The sequence below is a fragment of the Falco cherrug genome, chromosome 12, assembly GCF_023634085.1.
Source record: "Falco cherrug isolate bFalChe1 chromosome 12, bFalChe1.pri, whole genome shotgun sequence".
In the NCBI taxonomy this organism is placed as follows: Eukaryota; Metazoa; Chordata; class Aves; order Falconiformes; family Falconidae; genus Falco; species Falco cherrug.
The window spans coordinates 10084719-10111358 of record NC_073708.1 but is presented as its reverse complement, the minus strand read 5'-3'; the positions used below and the strand labels follow the sequence as shown (position 1 = coordinate 10111358).

The window sequence follows — 26640 nt, the reverse complement described above, 5'->3', positions numbered from 1 at the left end:
CCACACTAAACCCACGCACACTCATCTCTCTGACAGACCTCAAACACAAGATCCAGAAACTCTTATTTTTGACTCTCTGACTCACTGGGGATCCAGATGTCCATGTTAGGAGTACGTATATATGTGTGTGTGTATACTTATATATGGCTATAGGGATACAGGTGTACTATGTTGTGTGTGTAGTGCTCATACATTGCCAATTTTTATGAGAGAAAGTGTAATAAAATACATGAAGTATTTCTGACCAGAAATATGATGGTTGGTATCAGCCCAACAGTAAATACCTCTGGGCCTGTGGAAAGCTTGGCCATGGGGTGGGTACAGGCATTGCCGCCTTTCTGGGGCAAGGGGTGAACCCACCCGAGTAATTAGCCAAATGACCCTTCTACACAAACACAACCTCCCAGGAGCTCCAAAACACTTCAGAGGCCACATTTGATGGCCACCCTGTAGATCACTGGCACCTGTATGATCATCCCCTAAAGTAGGCTTCCAGCATTTTAGCAGAAATCAAGCTGGGGAGGGTTTTCTAATGGAGCTATTTCATCTCTCCTGACTCCAGCCTCCACCCTTCCTCTTGGCACATACATACCTAGACACCTTCGCCCTGCCCCACACGTTGCTGTTGCAGCTAGTAACATCTCAGGTTTTGGTGGTGTGTAGCAAGCCAGCCTCCAGCAGCAACCCCACCTCTGTGGTGTCAGTGTTGGCATTTAACTGTGCGTTAAACTCACACTCACTGTATGGGTGACGGTATCTGGAAATAGGATAATGTAAAAGATGTAAAAATGAAATATCTAGGTCTTTCTGCAGGGGAGCCTGTCAGGTTTTCCATTCCTACGGGTCACGCTGTAAACAGGGACCTTGAGCATGTTGAACCCACTTGCATCAACACCAATTCATGGAGATGCCAGGAGGGTGCAGGGAGCGCGTGTGGGCGGAGGCAGTAGGAGCACCGTGCAGCAGAAAGGTTAGCCAAGCCCCCTATCCCCCCCCAGCCCAGCCCATGCCCAGCCCTGCTCCTGCCTCCCCTTTGTTGCCCACCAGCTCTGGGCAGTGGGTGCTGCCAGGGGATCCTGTGCTCTTCTGACAGGACCCTGCTGCTGCTCGTGGGCTCCCTTGGGCTCTTTGGGGCCGCCCCCACATGCTCACCCCAGGGGACTGCCCCACAATCATCACCCCTTGCTGCTCCAACACTGACTTTCCCAGGCCATTTGCTCCAGACTTGAAAAAAAAAAAAAAAAAGAAAAAAAAAAAAGCCACGTTTGTGATGGCCTCCATCCTTCCCCTGCCTCCCCATCCCTGCCTGGAAAATGCAGCCCACTTCCTGCAGCTCAGGATGTATTTTTCTTCATCGCCATAGTGACAATGCATAAATATTTGGGGCTGGTGGGGTTTTGATCAGCTTTTGAAAGTCTTGACAAGGCTGGCAAACTCGTTGTTTATCTTATTGCATTTCGCATGGAGTCTCATGACTTGCAGTTGAGGTTGAGCAGCCGGAGGGGGGTGGCTGGTCCAGGATGCCTGCTGGGAGCACGGCCACTTGTTATTTTGCCGACATCTGTCAGGCTGCCGGCTGAAGCAGCTCGTTGCAAGCCATGGCCCTGCAGGTGCTGCACCAGGAACCCATCGCAGGGACAAAACGTCCAGGCCCCATGGAACGGGCGTTCATCACATTCTCCTCAAGGCTGAAATGAGACCCCAGCTGCCTTTCACGTAAACCCTCGCCCCATCCTCAGATGTCATTTCTTCTGGTAGTGAACAGTGGGCTGGCTTTGAATCATTTCAAAAGAGCTGGTCTTTTTAAGAGTCCTGGGCAGACAGGAGGAGACAGGAGAGATGCAGGCTACACAAACTCAGCAGAGTTTGTTGTCTGTTCAAGAAGGCAGGGGTTTATTTTTCATGTTTCCCATAATGGTTTTGTGTTTGGGCTTGGTTTTTTGGATTCGTTTTGAATATATATATATTTTTTAATTGGATCTGAAGAGTTGCGATTGCAGCATTTTTTCCCCTACTATGATTTTCCTCCCTCCTCTAACTGATGCCCCTCGATTGGGTTTGTGCAGAAGTATCGCTTTGGCGTGCCTACTGCAGAGAGAAGCAACTGGAGCAAGAAGCCGCTGCAGCAACACCTGAAGCTGCAGTCCAAGCACACCACCAGCCACCAGCTGGGCGCAGGGGACACGGGTGTGGGCTGCGGGCTGCGAGCTCAGCACGTCATGCAAGCGGTTGGAGCGAGCGGGAGGTCTGGGTTGCTAAACAGTCCCGGTGTTTTGAACAGACAGATCTCGTTTACCCTCCTTACTGTCTTTAGTGGGAAGCAACTGGGGAAGCGGTGCTGCAGGCTCGCTCTGCCCACCCCTCACGCCAGCCAGGGGTCACCTGTGGCACGCAGCCGTGCGGCTCCTGGCACCGCCATGCAGCCATCCCTGCCGTTCCACTGTCCCTGCCACACTGCTGTCACTGCCCTGTGGCCATCACTGCACAGCCCATCGGCTGCTTGCTGAAGGTGAGGTGATGCCAGCCGTGTGGTGGGCATGCCCTACCCCACGTGCCGGGGCTGCAGGTGCTGCTGGCCAGAGCCAGCCGTGGGTGCCCTGCGCAGCCTCAGCAACAGCCCGGGAAGCCGGGAGGAGGGAGCGAGCCTGGGCTGAACCAGCGATATGTGCAAAACGGGGAGAAAAAATGTTATGGCCTAAGAAGTCTTCAGAAATGTTATGGCCTAAGAAGTCTTCAGAAGGCAGAGCCGGCGTGTCAGAGCCACTGGCTACAGCCAAGCCCTGCAGTGCCAGGGACGTGCCGGCTGCCCGAGTGGCTCCCGGTCACTGCGGGGCTGGGGCTGCTCTGCTGCCCCTCTGGGTCCCAAACCCAGTGAGGATCACCAGGGATTTCTGATAATGGGTCTTTTGTGAGAGAGGAAAGAGACTGTAAGAGAGGAAACAGCAGGACATCTGGCAGTCCAAAGCACAGGGGGAGATGTTTAGCAACGCCGCTGGGTGCTCTTCTAGGGTGGTATGAAGAAAGCAAAGCAGCTGCAGTAGAAGGGGCAGGTGTTTAGACAGAAGCAGTGGGACCGCCCGCAGGGAACATCTCGCACAGCCCCGCCACATTGCTACTTGATTAACTCCTGATAAAACTCCGACCGCACAAATCTGGGCAGGGAGTCTTTCTCCATCAAGGCAAAGATCCTCTTCTGGGCCATGTCAAAGCTGCTTGGTGATGGTTCCGCCAGGTTCTTCATGGTCACAGCCTTGGTGAAGTGGTCGATGTTCACCTGTGATGGGAGTGTGAGAGGGATGGGGATCCTGCCTGTGCAAGGTGTGGGTGATGGCATCTCCCCCTGCCTGCTCTGTCCTACCAACAACCACGCGAAGGTCGAGGGGAGGGACTGAAGCAGGTTCACTTATTGGGGAGATTTGTTGGTGGCAAATCTGTCAGGATGAGGTTTATCCTGCAGCAAAGCTAACCAGGGAAGGAGGATTACTGTCAGTTGTCATCCCTTACAATTAACGTAAGCCCTCTGTGGGGAGAGGGGGACAGGCATGTGCTGGAGGTGCCTGTAGCAGGAGACAGCCCAGCAGAGGCTGAGCATGTAAAAGGGGGCACCAGGGCTGTGTGGGGTGGGAGTGCAGCACGTGGGGATGGGGCTGCCCCTTGCTGAGGGTGCAGCCCTCCGAGTCCCTCAGCCATGGTACAAGGTGCCCTGCAGCCACCGCTCTCCTTTGGGATGGAGGCCACTGGAGCAGCAGCCTCATCCCTCCTGCTCCCATCTCCTGGCCCACAGCCACTGACCTCTTTGGGTGCCTCGGTCTGGATGAACTCCTCGTAGATCTTCTTGGCCTTCTCTGCCATCTTCACAGGGGATTTGGTATTCTTGTAGTCCTCGCAGGCCACCCAAAACTCAGCGTTCTCCTCACTGAACTCAGAGCGCAGGAAGGTGCAGAAGCTGGCGAGCCCATCTGTGGGGGGGGCAGCGAGCTCTTGCTGAGCACCAGCGATCCCGGGGGGGGCAAGCCCTTGCTGAGCGCTGGCAGGGATGCTGGGTGGGGAGATGTGACCACAGGGGGATGTGAACTTACAGGGGTTTTGCAGGAGCTTCTCCAGGGAATCACGCCACTGCAGAGCCTCCTCTGGTGATGGCCTGAAGGGAGTAAAGAAAGTCCATGCTCACCCCACAGCCCTGGTCTGGGCTCCAGGGTTTTTAAATAATTCCTTTAAAAATGGGGAGGAATGGAGGAACAGGCCTTGGAGACTGCTGCAGAGCAGGGGCGATGGTCAGGCTATAGGGTGCCGCTGCATCGCAGCACGGGTACCCTCCTCCTGGGGAGAGGCAAGTGCCAAGGAAGGTGGGTGAGGACGGGGCTGGGTGGGCAAATTCCTCCGTGTTTGAGCAGAGACGTGGACAAACTGCAAAGTGAGTCCCCCCTGCAGCCGTGGGTGCCCTGCTTGCCCCAGCACCCATGCACAGGAGAGCAGAGTCGCGGGGGGGGGGGGGGGGGGGGGGGGGGGGGGGGGCGGGTCTGCAGGCAGCTGGGAAGCATCCCTATGTATTCCGGCTGGAGTGGGGAAGGATGCTCCCTGCTGCGGGGGGTGGGGAGGGGCGGAGGGGGCTGGATCATTCCAGCTCTGCACTGCTGGGGCTGGGGGTCAGCACCCCTCCACTCCCACAACCCGGCCGCCCCATTCCCACGCCCCACGGCGGGGCATGACGCCGGCCTCAGCTCCCTCCCTCCCCAGTGAAAACCTTCAGTGTTTTTCATCTGCGTGGGTTTTCTTTTTTTCTTTTTTTTCCTTTTTTTTTTTTTTTTTTTTTTTTTTTTAAAATGCAACGCTTGTAAATATGACCTAAAGAGCTTTGTGGGGTTTTTTTTGTTTGTGGTTTTGTTAAGCCTCAAGGAGTTCGCCCAAGCTGCCCTGGGGGCCCACGGGGGCCAATGCCCAGCGCTGGAGGCAAGGGAAGCCCCCAGGGCCATGGAGCGCTGGGCTGGCTGCAGACCGTGGCCGCTCGCCACCCGCAGCACTGCACTCAGGCTTGGTTTGCTGCTGCAGGGCTGAAACCCTCTGGGTGGGCACAGCATCCCTGCGGCCGGGGAGGGAGCATAGGGCAGGACAACCTGACAGTCCTGGGGACCTTGGTGCTTCAGCGGTGCCTCTGAGGCAAGTGGAGGTGCTCCTGCCCAGCCGCCCTGCCCGGGGGGACCCAGCAGGGGAGAGAATGGCAGAAATGCAAGGCTGGCACAAGTTGGGTGTCCAGCCCTCACTCATCATCAAATCGCCAGCACTCAGCGGTAAAGACCATGATGGGGGCTCTGATCATTCAGTTTCTGGACCTCAAATTGCATTTGCACTTGCTGTCAAGGATCAAAATCCCTCCCTACCCCCATGTTCCTGGCAGGGGTCTCCCCAGCCTGATGAGCAGGAGCATCGCTGCAGCAACCCAACACAATCCCGATTTCCTGGAAACTACCAAATTCACTTTTCCACGATCTGAATGTCCCTGGGATGATATGAACTGCGAGCAAGATGCTGATGGGTGAGTGATACTGAGGCTGCGCGATGGTGCAGTGCAGGAGACAACTCCTCCGGCCAGTGGAGAGTTCTCCAGCTTTCTGCAAGGATGGGTAATGGGGACAAATGTGTCTCCTTCGCAGAAGCATCCGGGGCTTGGCAGCAACCAAGTGCAAAATGCACCATCCATCGCGGCTATGCCCACCCTGCCTGGCTCGGCAGCTCTCACGGGTTGGCAGGCACTGCTCTGACAGGTGTCCCCCCATGCTACAGCCACCAAAGTGACCACAGCGTAGGGTAACATTGCCTGGGCTGAAGGGGAATGTGGGGAGAAGGACTGGTGTAAAACAGGGTTGTGATTTTAAAGTGGAAATAGAAACCTGGCCTTGCGAAGAGTGGATACGTGCCTCTCCTGGTTTTGTCATGACATGGCCACATCAGTCCCTCAAGATGAGCCCTTGTTCCTGGTGCTATGAGCTGGGCCAGCCGGCCTCTCCTACCGCAGGCACATTAGGCAGTCTGGGTGCTGTCAGACCTGGGTCCTCCAGCACTGTGTGTGTCTGGGTGCAGGTCCAGGGCAGGGAGCAGCTCCCTGGGGCCGGGGCATGTGTTCCCAGGACAGTCTCACACACCCAGTGGTGGCAGGGCTGAGGGGTGGCAGAGGAGTGGCCAGGACAGCAGCTCAGGCAGCTGGCTGAGCTGTCCAAGGCTGGGCTGGAGGTACCCCAGGTGAGACCATCACCCTACATCCAGAAAGCCATCCTGCTTTTAGATTTAAGCTACCGTTTCTTTTCAAGGTTTATTTTGCCTCATTCGAACTGTTAATCCTACAGCACAGCCCATCAGCCTCTAGCTTCTCCTCTGCTTTGCTTTGTCATTAAATCAGCTCAGTGCCAGAGAGCAGAGGCTGAGGACAAAGGCGATAAGGTGAGATGGTACCATCATGATGGAGCTGCCCAGAGCCAGGTGTTGTGCCATGGGGCTGTGCACCCAGCTCAGGGACACGCTGCCGCCCCGAAGCCAGCAGGCTTTGTAGGGCTGGCACCTCTGGGATGAGGCAGGTGACCCGGAGAAAGCCAAGTGTCGTATGCCTCTGGCAAAACCTCTACCGAATAATTTGAAATCTCATCAAAAGTAGAGTTTCCATGAGAAATCTGGTTTCCATAGAGCTGTATTGCCTGACACATCTCCCACTGCTCTGACATAACTCTCTGAGCCTGCACCTAGCCGGTAGGTCACCAGGAGCGTGCCATGGGCTCCCTGCCGTGTAAAGCCTTGTGCCCACCCACAGCCGGGGCTTCAGCTACTTTGCCCCCCAAAGGGGCTGGCACCCACCCCTCCAGCTGGGCCCAGATGCCAGTGCAGCAGTACTCACTTCTGGACCTTGGGCAGCTTCTCTGGCTTCTCCGGGTAGGGAATGATGAAGTCAATGGCCGAGTCAGGCTTCTGGAGCAGCGTGCCCAGCTTCGTCTTGATCTCCTTGGCCCTGCAGGAAGGGACAAGCAGAGGCAGGTCAGGCAGCGGGCTGGGGCAGCAGGGGTGGTCTCTGCCCTGTGCCCGCACAGACCCCTGCACAGCTGCTGGTGAGCTACAAAGCTGTGTAATTAATTACACGTGAACAAATGGACTGTAAAGGCACCTGGTTGAGGCAATTCAAACCAGGCACTTAGAATTAGTGGCAGCTCTTGATCTTGATCTCTTTGCTTTGTCCTCATCTGTGGCCAAGGTAATTGTATCAGCAGGGCTGGCGGGCTGCTCTGAGGATGAATTAGGGGACACGTGTGCAGCACTCAGTTTCTATAGTGATGAGCCCGGAGGAGATGCTGGTGAGGAGATGGAGGAGCTGTGCAGGATGCTGTGCTGGGCTGCTGCCCCGCAACGAGCCCCGTTCCATGTTGCACCCACCAGCCCCATGCCAGCCCCATGCTGGCAACAGCATTTGGAGCAGGGTGCCCTGAGATAGATATAGATATATATACACACATAGTGTATATATAAGTAATATATAAGCCTTATGTCTGCAGCAGGAAGTCTCCTGCCAAAGAGTACCTCCTGGGTGCTGCTTTCCCTGGGCAGAGGGGAAGGAAGGATTTCGGGAGCTGAAGTGCTCTGCCTGCCAAAGGCTGAGTGCCAGTCACCACTGCCCCAAGGCCATGCTCCCCACCTCCACTGGGAGGATGTGGAAACGAGAGGGCTCCTGGGGCTTGACAGCAGGTCCAGCTGCCTCCCACAGTGTTCCCTTCCATGCGATACAATTTGCAACATGGTCCTGAGCATCTAAAGCCACCGAGGAGGCTCTGCTCTGCTGCAGCTTGGTGGTGGTAGCAAGAGCAAACCAAGCTTTTGCAAAGCAAACTCAAGTGTGCTGCATAAGGCTGAAGAAATAAAGGGGTGAAAACAGACAGCCCCCCCGCCCCAACCCCATCTTTGCAGGGCAGGACTCTTCCCCAGCACAGCAACATTTGGTGGCTTCCAGGTCATCTTGCTGGCACAAGAGGTGAATGAGAGCGAGGGGACACACCACTCCCCAGGGGCTGGCTGGGCTTGGTGCCTTCACCGTGGCACAGCTGTCAAAGCCAGGCTGCAGCTCCCCAGCTTCAGGGCTCACTGCGCTTCTCCTTTCTGCTCTTTGTTGTCACAAGCCCTGTGCGGATGATCGCTCCCTTGCTAGGTCTGCTATCTCATTTCCATTGCTTTATTTTTTTCCCTCTTTGTGAAACTCCCCCTGTGTTTTGGTTTTCCACTTGCCAGCCCCCTGGGTGATTCTTTGAGACCCAGCACAGACTGCTGCTACATTGGCTGCCCCCCACTTCTCAAGGGGCGCAGGCAGAAACCTGCCTCTGACAACTGCCCTTGCATGGGAGTGGGCAGCGGGGCCAGCCAGAGCGAGCAGCCCAGCCTGGGTCTGCATGGACCCCCGTGGTGGGGGTAGAGCATGGGCAGCACAGACCCAGACACCCAACTGTTTTCATGGAAAACAGCAGCTACAGGATGGCTTCTGCTGCTTGCGCTTCTGAGAAAACTTGAATTATGAATGGAAAGACCAGGACCCCAGGCAAAAGGTGACGAGGTCCCCACACTCCCACACTGAGGTGCCTCTGGGACAGGGATGCTGTCGTGCACCATTCGTTCCCCTCCCTCTGATAAATAAACAAAATGCAGATAAATGCGTCAAGCTGGAGCTGGCTCCTGATGCCCAGAGCCTGGGGCTGGCTCTCCTGCAAGCCTCAGGTGCCCCTTGGCACCCGGTCGGCTGGCACTGCCATGCTGGGACCCCCACGGCAAGCCCTGACCCACATGGATGGCACAGCTGCAGCAAGGAGCAGCAGGTGACATGGGCAGGAGCTGCAGCCCTGTTGGCACCGAAGCAACGAGTGGGTGCAGAGGGTGCCCAGGAAAGCTGATGGAGCAGGACAGCCTCTCCCGTGGCTCTGCTTTCCCAAACGTCTGTGCTTGTGTCCACAGCTCCCCACAGGGAATGGGATGCATGGGCTCAGGGAGGGCAGAAATACCACCTGCCACCGTGTCCCTCTCCCTGCCATCACCCAACACTCAGAAGGGCAGAGCCAGGGACGCCGCCACAGCCGACCCGCTGCCGGGTGCTGTGCACCAGGGACAGTCCCTTCAGGAGACTGGACTACGTGTCCCATCGCAGAGCTGCTGCCTGGCAGAGGCAGGGGTGAAGAGCAAGGGCGAAGGGGCTCACCCACCTCCGAAGCCAGAACGGTGGATGCCGGGAGGTCCTGGGCAGGCAGGGGGAAAGCGTGGGCTGTGCTGGGAGCAGGGGCGGCACCGAGAGCCAAATCTAACACACAGCAGCCTAAGGAGGTGGGAAGACAGGGCCAGGACTCTGTCACTGTTTGAGCAGGACCAGGGGATCCCCCTGCCCTGGTGTGGATGAGGCCAACACACACACACAAGGTTTGGGTGCCATTGGCAGCGGCTTCACACAGCAGCAAACGCTCTGCTGGATAACGCTTAGACCTGTTCAAGATTTTTCTCTCCAATCCCCACCCTCTGACAGTGACTTACGGCCAACATCTGTCAGGCTCAAAGGCCTTAATGGGCCTTAATGGCCCTGAGCAGCCCCAGCTGAGCCCCACACCCTGCCCACGGCTGGGGGCTCCATTTAAGCTTAGCCCTGGGGCTACCTTCTCTCAGGCTGTGCTGTGGGTAGGCTTCTCCCCAGCCTGGTCTTCTGGATTGATGCTGGACTCCTGTTGCAGTCCCCCTGCTTGCTGCTCCCAATGGGGCTCCTGGGATGGCTCCATCCCATGGTGCTGTTGATGGACCATCACTGGCTGCCCACCCTGCTGAAGCCCCGCAGGTGCCAGTGTGGGGACAGCAGCAAGAAGCTCCTGCCGAGCAAGTCGTCAGCTGTGCGGCCTTTGTGAAATATGGGGAGGTGGCGGACACTGAGGAAGCTTGTAGAAAGGGAACAAAAAGGACAGCCAGAGAGCTGAGTGCCTGCAGGCTGGTGGGAGGGAAGGACTATTTGAAGGCATCATCCTGGCATCCTCCAGCAGATATATTACAAGCTTTCAAGAAAGGTTTCAGCAAAGGCTAAGCAGCAGGGTAAAAGAGGCAGATATAAACAAAAAGGCATCCTTCAAGAAGCCCCCAGCTATGTCTGAGTGAGAAAAAGCAAGAAGACCGTAAACTGTGGAAGGTTAAGTGTAAGAACATGTGGGAGTAAGCCAAGAAAAAGTCTGAGAAACAACTTCCAAGAAGCACTAAATGAAAACATGGGCTCTGTCAAACATATCAGGCGCAAGAAGGCTGCTGAGGAGGGTCAGGAGAGACTCCAGCTTTAAAAACAAAAAAGAGGCTCAAAGAACTAAAGCTGCTGCTGTGCCCAAGGACAGGCGGGTGCCAGAGGGAATGCCCCTTCAGGAGAAAAAGGCGCCAGGCGGGATGTGAGGAGCCATGAAGCTGCAAGTGTGATGCTGTATGGGCAAGTCAGCAGCAGCTGCATCGGAGAGCTGTGGTGGACACATGGACAAATATGGTCTATTGGAGAGCAGTCAAGGCAGCTCTGGCCGTAGGAAGAGATTCCTCTGAACCTATCAGCCCCCTCTGAAAAGGCCAGCAAGCACGTGCTTTGGGGAGAGTTGGGGGTACCAGCCCTCTTGGGCCTGCAGGGGACCCCGGATGGGCTCCCCAGACCCCAGGCAGCTGCAGGAGGGAAGCTCATCTCATGGATGACGGCATGGGAAAGGTAGCCCACAACGCATAGGGGACATGGTGTACTCCTTGGGGAGCGCGGGCTGGGACTGTGCTGTGAAATGTCACTCGCATGGGGAGAAGGGGGTCAGTGGCCGAGCAGCAGATATTGCGCTGCCAGGGTACAGCACTTGGGGACCAGTCGTGAGGAACTGCAGGGGGGTCTCATGAGACCAGCAGCTGTTGAAATGCCTCATAGAGCAGCACAACATGATGCACATGGGACAAACCGGGGTCCCAGCTCTGTGTATAAACATGTAAGTGAAGCTGCCTTCAAGAGGGAGGATTTGAGGGCATAACAGAGATCAGCGAAATCAGCAGCATGGCAGCAGTGGAAAAAAACTAGTTTAGGATTAGAAAGTAGCGGAAGAGTGACAAAGAAGATGACAGCAGAGCAGAAACATGGAGATTACCCACATCTGGAAGAGTGCTGCTCAGCTGCCTGTGGCGCAGGAGGCTGCAGACCAGGCAAGGTGAGCATGGGGCTGTAAGGATGGCCAAAAAGCATGTTTCAAGAAATTGTCACAGGCATTTGTGTTCATGCCTCTGATGGGGATTTGCCTTGCTTTTGTGCCAGCAGCATCAGCCTCCAGTGGCGCAGCTTCAGCTGACAAGGGGGAACTTCGCTCGAGCTCCCCCCAAAACAGTGAATGCCACCCTCACTCTCTAAAAACCAGTAGTAAGGCATTTGCAGCTGCAAGGAGACCCTTGCTGGGGAACTCACACGGGAAGTCTTCCACAGAGTTACCAAGGACTGAGTGCCCTGTCACCGTGTGCGGTGGCCTCCCTCACATCTCTGCTTCTCACCAGACCCCCTCCAAAGCCCCTCCAGCTCCGCAGGAGGGTTTCCACCAGCATGGAAGGGGCTGGGGGCTGGAGCCTGCCTGGGTTCCCAAGGGGTGGGAGCAGCCTGGGAAGCACCAGCACCCCCGGGCAGGCTTGGAGGGCAGTGCGGGGAATGAATGGGTGCCAGGAGCAGGGCAGGGTGGGCGCTCTGCAGGGAGCCGAGCCCTGTGAGAGGGGCCGGGGTGCCTCATCCGTGTGCAAGGGAGGCGCAGGCAGCGAAAGAGGGTTTTGAGGCTCTTTGGAGCCAGGGCTGGTTTTGCCTCGGAAAGGCAACTGCATTCCTGCTTTTTTCCTTCCCCAATCCACCCCAGAATTTGCAAATATTAAGATCTGAGGAGAACGGGCTTCTGCTCTGGGCCCGCACAGGGGAGCGGCTGAGGTTGAGGGGTGGGTTTGGGGCAGCCCAGAGTCACAGAGAGGGTCCCAATCCAGAGGGGAGACTTTGGGACTGGATCAGCACTTGCCCCCCTCCCTGAGCATGTCAGCCACTTGCAGCATCCCACTGAGCCCCTGCCAGCAAGCCTCCCTTCCCTCCCAGTTCAGAGCTGGGTGATCCCAGTCCCCATGAGAGATGTCCATCGTGGGGATGTGCTGTAGGAAGAGCCTCTCTGCCCCAGCAGAGCCCTGCAGGGAGGCAGCCCCCCTCGGCACCCCGGCACATGCTGGCCGCTCTCACCTCTCCAGGCACGTGTGGGGCAGCGCTGCTAATCCTTTGCACATCTTGGCAGGCTGTGGTTTTCCTCAGCCACGAGAAGAGTGTGAGCGATGGCTCAAGCAGGCAGCAGCAGCTCAGTCTGCAGCCCAGCTCCCCTCTCTCACTCCTATATAGCACTGGGAGCTGGACCCCCGCCAGCCCCGTAACCAATGCCGTCCATCCCGCTGCAGCTGGCCCCGGCCCCAGTGGCTTCTGGATTTTGTTTTCTCCTCTCTAAGCTCACGTGGAGGGGAAAAAAATGTGGTTTTTCTGGGGTGAGATCAGGTAATCAAATTGGAAGGGCCAAGCTGCTGTTTGGGGGTCTTTGGGAAGCCCACGGAGTTTTGACTTAATGACATATCAGGCTCCAGGTCAGTATTTAGAAAAGCCAGGTAGAAATGCTTCATTCAAGCAAGGTTTTTTCCCAGGGCAAAATGTCACTTTAATAAAAATAAAAGTGCTTACAAGAAGTCTTGTTGTTGATTTAAAGGCTGTGGCTAGTGTCAGAATATCCACAGCTTCAACAGTGGTTATCGGTTGGTGGGTAACAGTGACTTTTGCTCCAGAACAAATTCATTTTAATGTAAGTGTAAAATAAATTAAATCTTTTAATCGTAGCAAAGGTTCTGATTTATCTGACAGTGACACTTTAATAAGGCCGAAAAGAATTCCAGCCCAGCATTTTGTTATATGGAAAATCTGGAGCCTTTTTCCACTCCCCTGCAGAGCAGTAAAACACACAGCCGAGTCTGGAGCCGCCCACGATGTGGGATGCAGGATGCAGGATGCGGGACCTGAGCAGGGACCGGCCCCCACCTCTCCCTGCATGGCTCTGCCCCATCGCTGCCCCACTGAGACACAGCCCCTTGCTCACCTAAAGCTTGGGTGCTACACGGGTGTTCCTGTTTGCTCGGGGAAGATCTCTTTGGTCACTCCATTAACTCGCAGTCACGGAGCCAGTGCCTCCCTATGGTCATGACATCCATGGCATGAGTTTCTCCCGGCCTCAGCCAAGCAGCCAGGCATGGTGCAGGTGCAACCCCAGTGAGCGAGGCTGCTTCTGAGAGGCAAATCATGGCAAACACGGGGACCAGCCTGGCTCCCAGGGGACCCATAGCCAAAGCCTTGACTCGGTGGGTCCCCATGGCCGCTTGAGGGGAGGATGCACTGCAGCCAACAGCTGCAATGGAGTCATCCTAACACAGCTTAGCAGCACTTGGAGAGGGTAACCACGGCTGTCCTGGGCATTTCCCTCCTGCCTTCCAGCTAGGATGTGACAGCCTGTCCACAGCAGGGTCACCTGCGGCATGGCTCATCACCCAGGTTTGCATGGCTGGACTAGAGCTAGCGCAAGGGGAAAGCCCTGACACACGCAGGGTGGCTGTGGAGGTCTGCACAAACTCTTCTGCAGTTTGTGTGGGGGCACCCACTCACACCCACATGGGTCTTTGCCACCCCACACAGGTGCCTGTGCAATTACACCTGCTCTGGCACAGGTGCAGAGAGGGTGTGTGGCTCCGCTCTGCCTCCATCCCCTGCTCCACCCCAGCCAGGGCATCCCCTGAGCGTCCCACTGGGAGCGGGGGCTCAGGCTTCACCCTAAAAACCTGCCACATGCCTGTCCCTGACCTCAGCTGCCTGAGTGACTATGTGCCTTAAATGTGCTTCCGAGTGCCTTGTTTTAACACGCACAGCCCTGAGCTGGGAATAGAGACCTTGCTCCCAGTCTGGCTGTCCACACCCCAAGGGCACTAATGGCCCTAATTGCCCTGAGCAGCCCCAGCGGCCCCCTCAGCACTGGGCCCCCTTTCCCCCGTGGAGCAGTGTCAGAGTCGTGCTGGCTCTGGCTCCTGGATGGACTTCAGACCTGCGTTGCAATCCTGTCTCCTGCTGCTCTGGAATTATGCAGAAAGCACAACGTCTATGTTTCAGCATGTGGGTGCAGTAAGCAAAAGCTAGCGGTCTGCTAGAAACCATGCCTCCCCAGAGAGCTGGGCTGCCTTTGTACTGGTTTGTAACGGGAACTGAACAAAAAAAAGCACAGCCTAAAATTTCAGAGGATGAGATTTTTGAATGACATTTGTCTGGGCTTGGGAGGATTAGAGATCCCCAAGATGTACCCAGGCAGTGGTGCCACATCTGGGGGCTGCCCCTTCCCGCTGCCTGGCATTGACGTCCCCAGCAACCCCCCTTGTGCCTCGCAGAGCCGGGAAGGCAACGATGGCAGCTGCAGAGGATGGAAGTACTTTACTCCTTTACAGGCTGCTGCTGTCTTGCTCTTTTCCGAGAGCAGTCAGGGCAGGCTCTGCTCTTAGTGCCTCAGTTTGGGAATAACCCAGCTGCCCCATCTCCCAGCCGCTGTGGTGCAGCCCCCTGCCCCCCAAAGCACTGCAACCTTGCAAGCTCAGCACACTTTCTGGGCTGCACCTGTTGCTCTCAGGCCCAGAAAGCATGTTGGGGCTGTCACCAGGGTACCCCACGTGCGGGGTCAGTGCCTGCCAGCTTGGTGGCTGTTTTGAAAAGCTCCTTTGAGGCTGAGGTGCTGTCCGCAGGGTGCTTTGCCAGTCGGCTGGGCCCATCCTGGCACGGAGGGCAGCGGGTGGCAGTGGGGGGTGGGCGAGATGTGCCAGTGGTTCTCACAGCTCCAGGGCTGGGGAGGACAGCAGGGCCACGGGACTGGGCGAGAAACCCCCGCAGCCTCGCACTCAGCTGCTGAGCCATTGGGAACACAGTTACTTATTCTCACTAATTTTCAGTAATAAAGTTAGCATCGAAATCCCAGGGGACCTTGGATCTGTGGGATCAGGCGGTTTGTGTAAATGCTGTCCAGCAGACACCGAGCACCCTTATGTGCTCTCCTTCCAGCTGCTCCTGGGGCCATTTGCTCCTGGCTAGCAGGCAGTTGCTCCGGGCACACAGGGACACGGCTCTAGCCCTGCAGACCTCCTGCTGCTCGGAGGAGCCTGAAGCTTTGCCCTGTGAGACCCCACAGAGGAACTGGGTCTGTCCCCTCAAGACTTTTACCTACTTTACCTCTTTCAGCCCTGGGCAGGCAAATCCTCTGCTCCTGTGGCTCTGCAGTAGTTCAGTGACGGATGCTCTTACTCTCCTCCACAGGCCTAGGGTGGGGGTTTAATGACTGCGCAGAGCAAGTCGGGGAAATTGAGGTCCAAAATGAGTGGAGAAACTCCATGCAAGAGGGTGATAAGGAAGCTATACCATGTGCTGGGTTTGCAGTTGTACATTTTAGCAGAGACTGATCTGCAACACCGAAAAAGAAACCATATACCGTTGCACAGAAACAAGAGTTACACAGAAACAGCTTGTATTTTCTGCAGATCTTTGTCCAGTAAGAAATGTTTGGTTTGTGCATTTCAAGGCTTTAGAGTGCTAAGAAAATACTTCCAATAAGAAACTACCCAGACCTTCCTTTTCTTCCCACGACAGCTTAATTTCTTTAAGAGCCCTTCTGGGAGAGCTTTTTTGGAGATCCAAGTGCACTCTGAGGACCAGATTGTCTTGTGTACACAATGGCTGGTTTCCTCCAAGAGCACTCGAGGTTTGTGCCTTGCCTTGCAACTGCCCCCTCAAAAGCCATGTGGAATCTCCCATTACATGAGATTTATCCTGGGCCTTGTTATTTCCAGACTTTATTATCCCTTCTAACAATTTGCCTTTTATAGAAGGCAGCCGCGCTGTTTTGCAGTTTCCTGGTTCCCACTGGAACTTTTTAAAAATCAGCATCATGTTTAACAACATTGACTGTTTGGTAGAGGACCACTGTAATTCTCACTCAGGCATGTATTTGGCAATTCATCCGAGAGCTCCTTCTGGCAGTTTTTTAACCATGTGTTCTAAATACGGGGTTAAAAATATCCCCACCCACCCCCCAAGTGCTTTGGGACAGTCATGCAAATGCATGTCCCCTCAGGAATGATGCTAGCGTGTGCTCCTTCACAGCAAAGGCCAATGCAAGTAACTCAGCAAGCCTTTCTGTGATGGCTCACTCTTTCTTACAGCACCTGCTCATGCCCTGTCCCTGGGGCTCTCTGGAGAGCTTTCTGCTTCTCACACAGTCATGACTAATTTCCCCACCTTCAGGATGCTTTCTTCAGATCTTCTGTGGCTTCCCTTTCACCTGTAACTTTCCAGAGCTTGCATTCTTTTTTTTTATTCTCTCACCTGTATGCAATTTTCACTTCTTTTAAGGTCTTACCACTTCAGATCTTCATTTCCACTCCCCTATATAACGACATCACCTTTTCTAAAAAATCCCTTTGAGCGTTGGCGTGCATTTACACCTATACAACCAACGCTGCATGCTTCAGCAGCTCTTGTGCTACATCAGCTCAACACCACTCACATACTTGTGTGATGCTCCTGACCAGCCTACCTCTCATTTCCCTTTTGACATTAAATATTACTCTAAAGGTATTGCTTTTGCTCTCACCAGCACAGTCTGATCGCTGATTATGGCTCCGTGGCTCCTCGTTTGTTACATTTAAACTAAGCCCCATGCATGGCTGAGGGTGTGCTCCGGTACAGTTCTTCCTTTGCTCCCCATTAATGCTTAGTGTGGGTTTGCACCATCCCACTGCCTCCACCAAGCCTCTGAGATCCAGCCCGATGATGAAAACATTTGTGTAAAGGAAGGAGATGAGAGACCCAGGCTCCCTCTGCTCACCACATCCAAGTCACTGACACAGGAGCCACGGGTGAGGTCGAAGAGGAGAAAATCCTGGAAAGCAGCGTTACCCAGAGCACTGGGACTCTGGCCAGCTGGGAATTTGGGAGTCACGTAAGTCCCGCGTCCCAGCTGCAGAGCCACCGAGTTCCTCGACCCTGAGCATGAGGCCTGAGAACAGCCGGGGCTGGGACACGGTGCTGCTCCTCATGCCTGCTCAGTGCCAGCAGCAGGGACCTGCTCCCCTTCCAGCACCTGGGCAGCACAGGGCAGGGACAAGCCCACGCCGACACGTGCATGGGGCTGGCCTCACCGCTGGCACACACTGAGCACCCTTGGGAACACAGGGCCAAGCTCGGTTTACTTGTATCCGTAAGGAAAGCCCAGAGGAGCCTGTGGGGACAGGCATTTTCAAGTCAACGCAAGTATTTGCATGGTGTTTATGCTACTTAAGTGATAGCCCAGGACTGAACACCAGCACCCCCACAGTGGCCCCTCTGCACCCAGAGCAGATTGGTGAGGGCAGGCTGTGTGTTTGCAGCCACCTACTGCAGGCAGAGCCACCACCCTGGGCACCTCAGCAACTGCTGCTGAGCTTCCCGGAGCTCCACTATCCATGTGGCACTGGTGCCAGCAAGTGCTCTGGGGGGTGCAGCCTCAGCGTGGGCAGCCATGTGCTGTCCCTGCTTCCCCATGTCCATCTACAGCATGGCCCCTTGCCCACGTGCATGCCCTGAAGTGTCTCCAAAAGACATGATCTGTGAACAGATGCGGTTGGGCTGGCAGTGTGCAGGTGACAGACACAATTTCAGCACAAAGTTAACACAAACAGAACAGTTATAGGACTTTATTTAAGCCCTGAATTCAAGAAATTGCCTGGATTACACCATTTTACCTGGATTCACATGCTGGATCCAAGTAGCAGAGCACATTGTTTCTCCTCACCCACCAGCCAGCACCCACATTTTTGGTCGCTTGACAGTATCAGCTGCCGTGCAAAGAAGTGCACCTCTACCTCCACATTAACACAAGCACCACGCTCCCCTCCCATGCGTGCGTTAGTTCTTGGCCCAGAGGAGCATCTGAGCAGTGAGTCAAGCTCTTTCCTGCCCATCCTTTTTGCCCTACGTGCCCTGCTGTGGCACTGCCTTTCCCAGCTCGTGGATGGCCCTGTTCTCCAGCACCTCCACCTTCCCCTTGCCTGGCTGCAGCACGCTGGCCACCATAGCCCTGGCCACCGTTTCCACAGGCACTGAGTAAGCGGTGGGGAAGACCCAAGCCACGACACCCAGAAACTGCTGGGCTATCCACTCCGCGGGCCGGGACTCCTGACGCTTGCACAGCAGCACCCTGCAGAGCAAGGAGGTAAGGTGGGTCAGGCTGAAACCATTCCCTGGGGAAAAGCTAGAGACTGGGTTCTCCAGCTGCACTAGGGGCAGCTTGCTAAACCCACATGGAGGCTGTGCGGCTGTAGCAGGGCCCTAAAACACGACTGAGCTGAGCCCAGGGACACTAAGCTCCTTTCCCTGCAGTGCTGCACAACCAGGATGCTAGTTCTCCCGGGCAGCAAGAGCACAGTACAGCTGAAGGGATACAGGTGAGTATCCTCACTGCATGAGGTCAAGGTCTGTGCGGAGAGAAGCTCTGGCCTATGTCCCCCAACCTCTGCTTTCAACCCAAGCCTCTTCCTGCATGGCGTGTGACGCTAGGACTGGGACTGGCTGTGGGAAACTGCTGTGCATGCTCCCTGCAGCATTGGGAAGCAGTGCGCTCATCCAGGAGCTGCATTTGCAGCTGGTGGCTTTTTCCACTCCCCCGCCACCTCCCAGCCCTAACCTTATGCATCCTTTCTCTCTCTCTCCATTTCCCAGCCCCCTGCCCTGGCAAACCCTCCGCTCAAGCCCTCCTCCACCGCTACTCACGCTGGCCGGAGAATGGTACAGCGATCAAAACCAACAGCCTGGACCAGGTTCTCCACTTCTCCCTGTGAGAGCGGTTAGGCAGGATGAAAGGAGATGAGGGTGACTGCAAGCACCATCCCCGCCGCCCCATGAACTGGCAGGAGAGCGCTGCTCAGCCGCGAGCAGGATGGCATTAATGCCCATGCAAAGCAGGTACAGGCCAGCCAGCCAGCAGCTCTCCAGGGAAAGGCAGGACTGGGTGAGGGTCTGGACCACTGACTGTGGGTCACCAGCGCACCCTTGCAACCATCATGCTAATTGCAACTGCCTGCTCCGGAGAGGTGGCATCAGGACATGGTGTCCAGCCCTAGGGATCCTGGCAGAAGGCACTGGCAGACAGCGCTGAGCCCAGCAGGTGTTGGGAGCTGCAGCACATGATATACGGGGAAAAAGAACATTTGCAGTAGGTATGGTGCCCCTCGGGGAGCCTGTGGGCTCCCCATCCCCGGACACTTCATGTTTCCCCTGGACATTCCCCACCTGGCTGTGAAGCTATCCCAGCTTGGGGCTGGGCTGGAGACCCCAGAGGGTGGTTTGAAGCGGGAGACAGAAGCCGCATGTGGGTGTTGTGCCGTTTTGGGCAAAGCCATTCGCGTGGCTGCCCAGCCAAACCCCTGCCCTTGTCCCTCAGCACCAGCAGGACCCCCCAAGCCACTTGCATCCCTTGAACCCTCATCTCCTGCTTCGATCCAGAGCATCCCCGCGTTCTGTGACTCCTGCAGAAGCACCGGGAGCCCCCCCACAGCTGCCCCCTCACCTTCACACGGAGGTAGAGGAAGCGGCTGTGCTGGTTTGCCCCCCGGGAGGACTGCAGGACAAAGTGCTTGCAGCCCCCTGCCCGCGCCAGCTCCGCTGCCTGCGCAACATAGTCCCGGTCCACGCGGACGAAGCCGTCCTGCAGGCAGAGGGGAGACGGAGGGTCAGCATGGCAGGGGAGGGCAGGCAGCCCCCCGCCCCCCCCAAGGGGGTCCCACTCACCGCCCCAGCCTTGGCCCTGGTGGTGCCCAGGCAGCAGAAGCCGACGTCGTGCCCCTGGAAGGCGGCGGAGTGCTCACTCAGACGCTCGAAGTCCACCACCGCCTGCTCCTGCGGGGAGGCCGAGGCTCAGCGCGCCCGCCGCCGCCGCCCCCCGCCGCCCCGGGACCCCCGGCCCCACGCACCACGGCCGCCTCCGTCTCCTCATCCAGGCTCAGCCGGCGCCGGCTGACCAGCGTCACCCGGGCAAAGAGCCGCCGGGCCAGCAGCTCCCGCAGCAGTGCCCGGCCAGTCGCCCCCGAGGCGCCCAGCACGAAGCAGGCCCTGCCGCCATCTGCCGCCATGATGGGGGAGCGGAAGCAGGCCCGGGCGGGGAGGTGTGCCTCCGGTCTGCCTCCGGTCTGCCTGCCGCCTGCCTCCGGTCTGCCTGCCGCCTGCCTGCCGCCTGCCTGCCGCCTGCCCACAGGAGAGCCGCCAGGCAGGCACAGCAGCCCTTTCTCAGGGACTGGGGGAGGCTGCAGGGTCTCTGTGTCCCCCCACGCCTAAGCAAAGGGCTGCCCCGGGGGACCCCCCTCTACCTCACTGCTGCTGGTGTCCCCTCTCCCGTCCCTGCGGGGCAGAGCCCATGCAGAAAGTGTCCCCGGGGGGATCTCCGTGCCCCTCAGGCCAGGTGGAGGGGCTGTGTGCCGGGGGTGGCTCAGAGGGTCTGTGACCTGCCAGGCAGACCCTCCCTGAAAAGCACCGGGCTCAGTGCCACGGGGCGCCCTATAGCTGTGTCCTCCAGGCAGGGGGTGAGTCACCCCCCCTGCCACCCGCGCTGGACCTGCCACAGCCGTGGCAGCTTCCCTGGTGACTCCAGTGTGAAGCAGCTGCTGGTGCCTGAAGAGCAAGGAGATGGAGCCCACTCCCCAGGGGACCCTCGCTGAGCAGGTCCTGGGGTGTGCTGTTAGGCACAGAGGCCCTGCTCCAGATGCCCGCCCGGTGGGGATGACTGCCATCGTCCCCGGGGCAGGCCGGGTCCCACTGGGGCATAGCTCGAGCGGGCATGTGGGCACCCGGGCGCTCGGTGCAGCTGCTCCCATGAGTAGCATCAAGGAGCCCCATGGCACCCCAATCCTGTTTGTCCTGATTCCTGAGGAGGGAGGTGCAGGGGCCTGAATGGCTGCTTTCGGGATCAGCCAGGCGATTTTCCAGCCTGGCGTGTCTGCCGACAGTTCCCCCTGGCTGAGGATGAATCTCTGATGCACGTGCTACCTGCGGGGCAGGATGCACGTCATGATCATCAGCGGGTTAATGGCCAGCATCCCGCTTCACCTGCCAGTGTGCCGCTGTGCCGCTGGCACCCACTGTCGAGCGCCCCGTCCAGCGGGCTGCACCCCGCAGCCGCAGGGAACACAGGTGGGTGCAGGGGCTGGGAAGAGCCAGGGGTAGCAGGATGAGTGCTTGAGAGTGGGAGGGGAAGCATACGGTACTGGCAGCAATGCCTATAGGGCACGTGGTACGCTATAGGATTCCATGGGGTGGTGGGGATACCCCTGGGGAGGGGTGGGACCAGGATGCGTGGGGGCCACACAGTGCTCCTGCTGCTCATGGTCTGCTTCTCCTCCACAGCAGGGCTCGGTGGGCTGGCCAAGTGCAACCGCTCTCCCGGCAGCATGGAGGTGCAGTGCCAGCGCAGTGCGGCATTTGACTGCACTCCCCAGCCGGCAGCCTGCTGCCCTGACTGGATGGCAGGGCTCCCTGATGCCCTGCCTCTCTCCCGCCTCTCCATTCCTGGCACCCACGACTCCCTCAGCTTGTTTGGTGGCCAGCGCCTGCGGTGCCAGAGCTGGAGCCTGGAGGCCCAGCTGGCGGCCGGCATCCGCTTCCTGGATGTGCGCTGCAAGCTGGCACGGGGCGAGCTCCACGTCTACCACCTCTGCACCTTCCAGCGGGCCAGCCTGCGGGGGGTCCTGCGCCGCACCCTGCGCTTCCTCCGTGCTCACCCCAGCGAGGCCGTGCTCATGCGCATCAAGGAGGAGCTGCCCATCTTCTCCCAGCCTGGCTTCGCTGCCCGGCTGCACCGCTGCTTGCTAGAGGAGGGACAGAGCTGCATGTGGTGCCGGGAAGAGGTGCCAACGCTGGGCCAGGTGCGGGGGAAGATTGTGGTGCTGGAGGCGCTGGCGCGGGAGGTGCTGGGCATTCCCTACGAGCAGCTGAGCATCAGCGACGCCTGGAACGTCCTCTCACTGGAGCGCAAGTGGGCCCGGGCCCGGCGGCACCTGGAGAGGGCAGCCAGTGGGGACCCGGCCACCATGCACCTCACCTTCTGCTCAGGCAATGGGCTCTTCACCTGTCCCGAGGAGGTGGCACGCTTTGTGAACCCCCGCTGCTACCAGCACCTGCGGCGCCGGGGCAGGCAGCCCGTGCGCTGGGGAGTGGTCATCATGGACTTCCCTGGTGCAGGGCTCCTCCAGCTCATTGTGGAGAGCAACAGCCCACAGACCAGTGGCCCCATCACAGCAGCCCCTGGCACCCCCCCAGTACCCTCACGGCACCCCCGCGGCAGAGGGGATGGGCGCCACAGACAGCACAGCTCCACGCGCTGCTCACGCCGGTGCCCATCAGGACGGACACTGCTCCCGGCCTCACACCTCCGCCGAAAGACATCAGCGCCCAGTAGAGCAAAAGCATGTTCCTAGCTCTTGCTGGCACCAGGAAGCCTTCATGTGACAATGGTGTGACAGCGCCAGAGGCAGCAGAGGAGGGTTGGTGGCTTCAGGCGGTCTGGGGAGCTGCCCCCTGCACGCAGCTCTCCCCTGAGGAGCTGGGTACAGTCCTGGCAGGGCCTGGGCTGACTGAGTCCCCAGCAGAGCAGCAGGGAGAGGCAGAGGGAAAAGGTCCTGCCAGGCCTCCTCTTGGGCTGGCGAGTCCACCTGAAATGCCTTTCTGCAAAACAGCCTTTATTCCTTTCAAGGGTAAATAAAATTACTCTAGGAAAGCACTTTCTATATTGCCTTCCCTAGCAGAAAAAAGTGCAGAAAGGACCTTTTGCTTTTGCTGCTCAGATGTGAAAGAGCCCGTACCCCTCTGTCCATGGCTGAAGCACAGTTAAATTGGTGTTTGTAACCATCTCGCTCTTAAAGTAGAGCTGTGAGAGAGGTCAGAGGAGGAGGAATTCACTTCAAAGATGACAGTAAATGGTTAGGAACATACTTCCCCTCGTTATTTTAGCTTTTGTTTTTTTCTTGCAGGGCCTTGCCCCAAAAGTCAGGACTGTTAGAGAGAGGTGACTTCAGCAAGCGCCGCTGGCCCCGTGCACGGAAAGCTGGATGGCCACAGCTGCAGCAGTTCAGATGGGGCTACCCCCTCCCTGGGGTCACACAGCCGGGGGATGCTGCACAGGACAAAGCCCAGCAGTTTGCAACAGCACAGGCAGCGTGGACAGGAGAGTTTGTAGATCCACAAAACCAAAATGTGCTTAAAATGCACATTGTGCCAGCACCTGCCCTACCTGCAGAAAATAAATCCGCAATTTAAATAGACCGGCGAGCCACAGGACACAGTAGCTCCTTGAAGCAGAAAGATAACTGGGATCCCAGGGGAGAAAGCATCAAACTGCCAGCTGCACTGAAGCAAGGAGGTGAGAAAGAGAAGAGGAAAACTCAGCCCTGTCCTGTCAAAAGGTGAAGAACACCCTCAAAGATGCTTCTGTCTCAGGGGAAAAATGCAGCCTGGCACAGTGCCTGCCAGAGGGCATGCTGCAGGATTTCCTGGCCAGAGGCAAGGACATTGTTTTCTCTGCAGGGCCTGGCCCTGGCTGGAGACACAGCCCTTGGTGCTGAGCATGGTCATCTGCTGGCCCTGGGCGGGCTGCGGCGACGCTGGGCTGGGCAGGCAGCAGGGGAGGACGGAGCCTGTGCTGCCATGAGCCAGGACGGAGGGGAGTAGGCAATAGCGCGCAGGGGATGTTGGAGGTGACAGACAGAGAAATCTGTTTCTGGACTTGCTTTGTGATAAATCTGCATTAAACTGGACATGTGACAAAGCACTGGTGATGTCTGGGGTGCCAGTGGCCTGTTCCGTTGGCTGTCAGACCTCCACTGCCTGGGCCGCCCCTGTGCCCAGCCAGCATGAAAGCTCTAGGTATTGCTCTCATGCCAGGAAGATGGGTGCTATCAAGGGAGGGGCAGTCAGATCGGTGGCCTGTCCCAGCTTTCCAGGGATGCACGGTGCCATGGGGAGCCGGGCAGGGTGCAGGCAGAGCAATCACAGTTCCCAGGAGCATCTCTGCAGGCTGGGTGGTTCTGCTGTCACTGAGGACAAGGGCTGCCTGCATGGCAGCAGGGCTGTGGCACATCCCCGCAGCTGCACCCCAGCAGCCAGTACCCACCCTGTGCCCCAGTTCACTGGCAGGGCAGAGGTGCTGCCTGGGGTTCCATGGGTGGGTAGAGCTGCTTGTTTACTCCTTACCACACAAGCCGTGAGATAACTTCGGCATTATCTACGCCCCCAGCATCCTGTTTGGTGAGCCCTTATCTGTGCCACATGCACGTGTTGCTGCTACCAGGCGCCAGGGATTCAGCAGGCAGCATGGGCAGGAGTACCCAGCTGGTAGCAGTGCACAGTGAAAAGGGTCTCCATCACTGGCGTAGTTGGGGAAAGGCATGAGACAAAAAGCTGTCCTACAGCTGAGATTAAAGAAATGTCTCTGAGAGGGACCAGATGAGGTGGGCAGGAGTGATTTGCCCAAAACTACCTCTGTGTCCCGTAGCCAGGGCTGCTCCAGTGCCATGAGGTCCCTGTGGGTGGGGGGTGCAGGGTGCCACAGCCCCTGGGCTGTCTTGGAAGCAGCCCCATGCTTCTGGTCCTGGCTAATCCTTGAAACCATCTCACACCCTGCAAGCCAGGGTGGCACACAGATAACACACCTTCCTGTGGGCAAACACCCAAATTGTGAGAAAGATTTTATCGGGTGCCACTTTCCTCTGGGGCTGTCACAGGAGGATCCAGCTGCTCAGGCTGCAGGCCAGGCGTCGCCCTGGGAGACATGCCCAAAGGCACCCTGCCGCTCAGGGACACCCTTTGGGTCAAACACCCCTTGGGGGGCACCTGTGGTGAGGGGGAGCCGCCCCCTGCCCACACTCAGGAGGTGCCTCTGAAGCTTCAGAGAGAGCAGCCTCAGTCCCCAGGGTGGAGCAAGGGGATGGCAGCAGCGGGGCTGTATGCTGATGGGATGTGGGTCCTCACCTCCTGCAGGGGCACTGCTTGGGTGCCCCCTTGCCCCGGTAGGCTGCTGAGCCCTCCCCAAGCAGCAGGGGCAAGAGGGGCTCCCCAGGAAGGTGCCCCCTGTATCGCTGGCAGCAGCCAAGCCGGACGGGCTGTGTCAGGGTGACTCGGTTCCTCTGCGGTTTGCAGGGAGACATTGCACAAGGAGGGGAACAGGCTGTGCCAGCGTCGGGTGGGAGCTTCTAGCAAAAACAACACAAGCGTTCCTCTGTATGGGGCAGGGGTTGATGGGGGTGCCCCTTGCACCCCCTGCCCCAAGGGTCTCACTCCACCAGGTCCTGGGCACTCCCCGGGGACACATTGCAAGGCAGAGCCTGGACTTGGCCCTGGGGCATCTGCCCACCTCTGCCAGTGCCCACCTCCCCATGCAGCATGTAGAGCCCCTGGCACCATGGGTCCCATCCACACCTGGGTGATGCCAGCACTGTCAGGATGCTCATGCAAGCATTGCACCCTGCCCTGCACGTGGCACCCTGCCCACAGCACGGCTGAGCACACTGAGAAGGAGCAGAGCACCAGGCTGGGTGGGCAGTGATGGCTGCAGCGGCCAGGCTGCTTTGCCCCAAGGAGCCCTGCAGTCACAGCCTGTGGGTGGGTTGCCCAACGCCACCAGCTGCATGGCACCCTCAGCAGTGGTTTGCAGGTGGGAGTGGAGCACACTGTCCCTTCCCCACAGATACAGCCCATGGGAGGGCTCTCATGGGAGAGAGAGCATCACCTCTGTCTGTGGCTCAGGACCCAGGCACGGCAAAGGAGGCACATTTCCATTGAGATACCTGTAGAGTATAGAGGGACAGTGAGGAGGTGACACAGGAAAGTGTCTTTGTACCTGCTCCCTTGAGCCCACTCCAAGCAAAGCCCTGGCTTGCAGCTTGTGCTGTACCCTTGGAGGGGTGGCTGGGGGGACAGGATGCACCATCCCGCCTGGAAAATGCACCATCCCATGGGAAATCCCTGGGCTGCTCAGCCAGTAAGGCAGGGATGGGCCCTTCCTTGGTAAGCGGTAAAGCAGGAACCCAGCGGGGAGCATGTGCCCTACAGCATCCTGAATCCTTCATGCTGGGCCAGCCTGGAAACCCCCTGAGATGTGGAAGGACTCCTGGTGATTAGCCAGCTCCCCACAGAGCTGCAGAGCTGACTGGGTTCTTCTCTCCCTCCCACCATGTGTACCTTTTTCCACTACCTGCAAAGCAACCCCCAGTAGCTGTCCTGCCTTGCAGGACCCTCTCCCTGAGCCTGGGTACCTGTGGGCATGGGGTACTTGCCCATGTAAAAAAGAGCTTTGAACTTGGCCACATTCTGCCCTTTGCAGCAGCAGCCTCTGGGTCTCAGCCACCTTGCTTCGGTTTTTAAAACAATACCAGAAACTATTTGTAGTTACAAAAATAAAGGTGGGGATTTTTTTTTTTCCTGCTGCTCTGCCCTACCATGTCAGGTTTCAGCAGAAGTGAAACTGGCAGGGGCACAGCCTGCTCCCCCAC

At 57.6% G+C, this 26640-nt stretch overlaps 3 protein-coding genes across 3 annotated transcripts; 1 reads left to right on the top strand and 2 right to left on the bottom strand.

Annotated features, from left to right (window-relative positions):
* Positions 1-1957: 1957 nt before the first annotated feature.
* On the bottom strand, positions 1958-12395 carry LOC102053274 (regulator of G-protein signaling 5). Its single transcript, XM_005434175.3, has 5 exons — positions 12254-12395; positions 6884-6994; positions 4080-4141; positions 3793-3959; positions 1958-3274 (listed from the first exon to the last, which is right to left on the bottom strand). Exons 1-5 carry the CDS (start codon positions 12295-12297, stop codon positions 3113-3115), a joined length of 546 nt encoding a protein of 181 aa, XP_005434232.2. The 5' UTR covers positions 12298-12395; the 3' UTR covers positions 1958-3112.
* A 5391-nt stretch (positions 12396-17786) lies between these two features.
* Positions 17787-20346, bottom strand: HTATIP2 (HIV-1 Tat interactive protein 2). Its single transcript, XM_055725089.1, has 5 exons — positions 20077-20346; positions 19895-20002; positions 19674-19811; positions 18878-18939; positions 17787-18305 (listed from the first exon to the last, which is right to left on the bottom strand). The coding sequence occupies exons 1-5, from the start codon at positions 20233-20235 to the stop codon at positions 18080-18082; spliced, it is 693 nt and encodes a 230-aa protein (XP_055581064.1). The 5' UTR covers positions 20236-20346; the 3' UTR covers positions 17787-18079.
* A 343-nt stretch (positions 20347-20689) lies between these two features.
* LOC106631759 (1-phosphatidylinositol phosphodiesterase-like) lies at positions 20690-24137 on the top strand. Its single transcript, XM_055725088.1, has 2 exons — positions 20690-21289; positions 21503-24137. Exons 1-2 carry the CDS (start codon positions 21133-21135, stop codon positions 22570-22572), a joined length of 1227 nt encoding a protein of 408 aa, XP_055581063.1. The 5' UTR covers positions 20690-21132; the 3' UTR covers positions 22573-24137.
* Positions 24138-26640: the final 2503 nt, after the last annotated feature.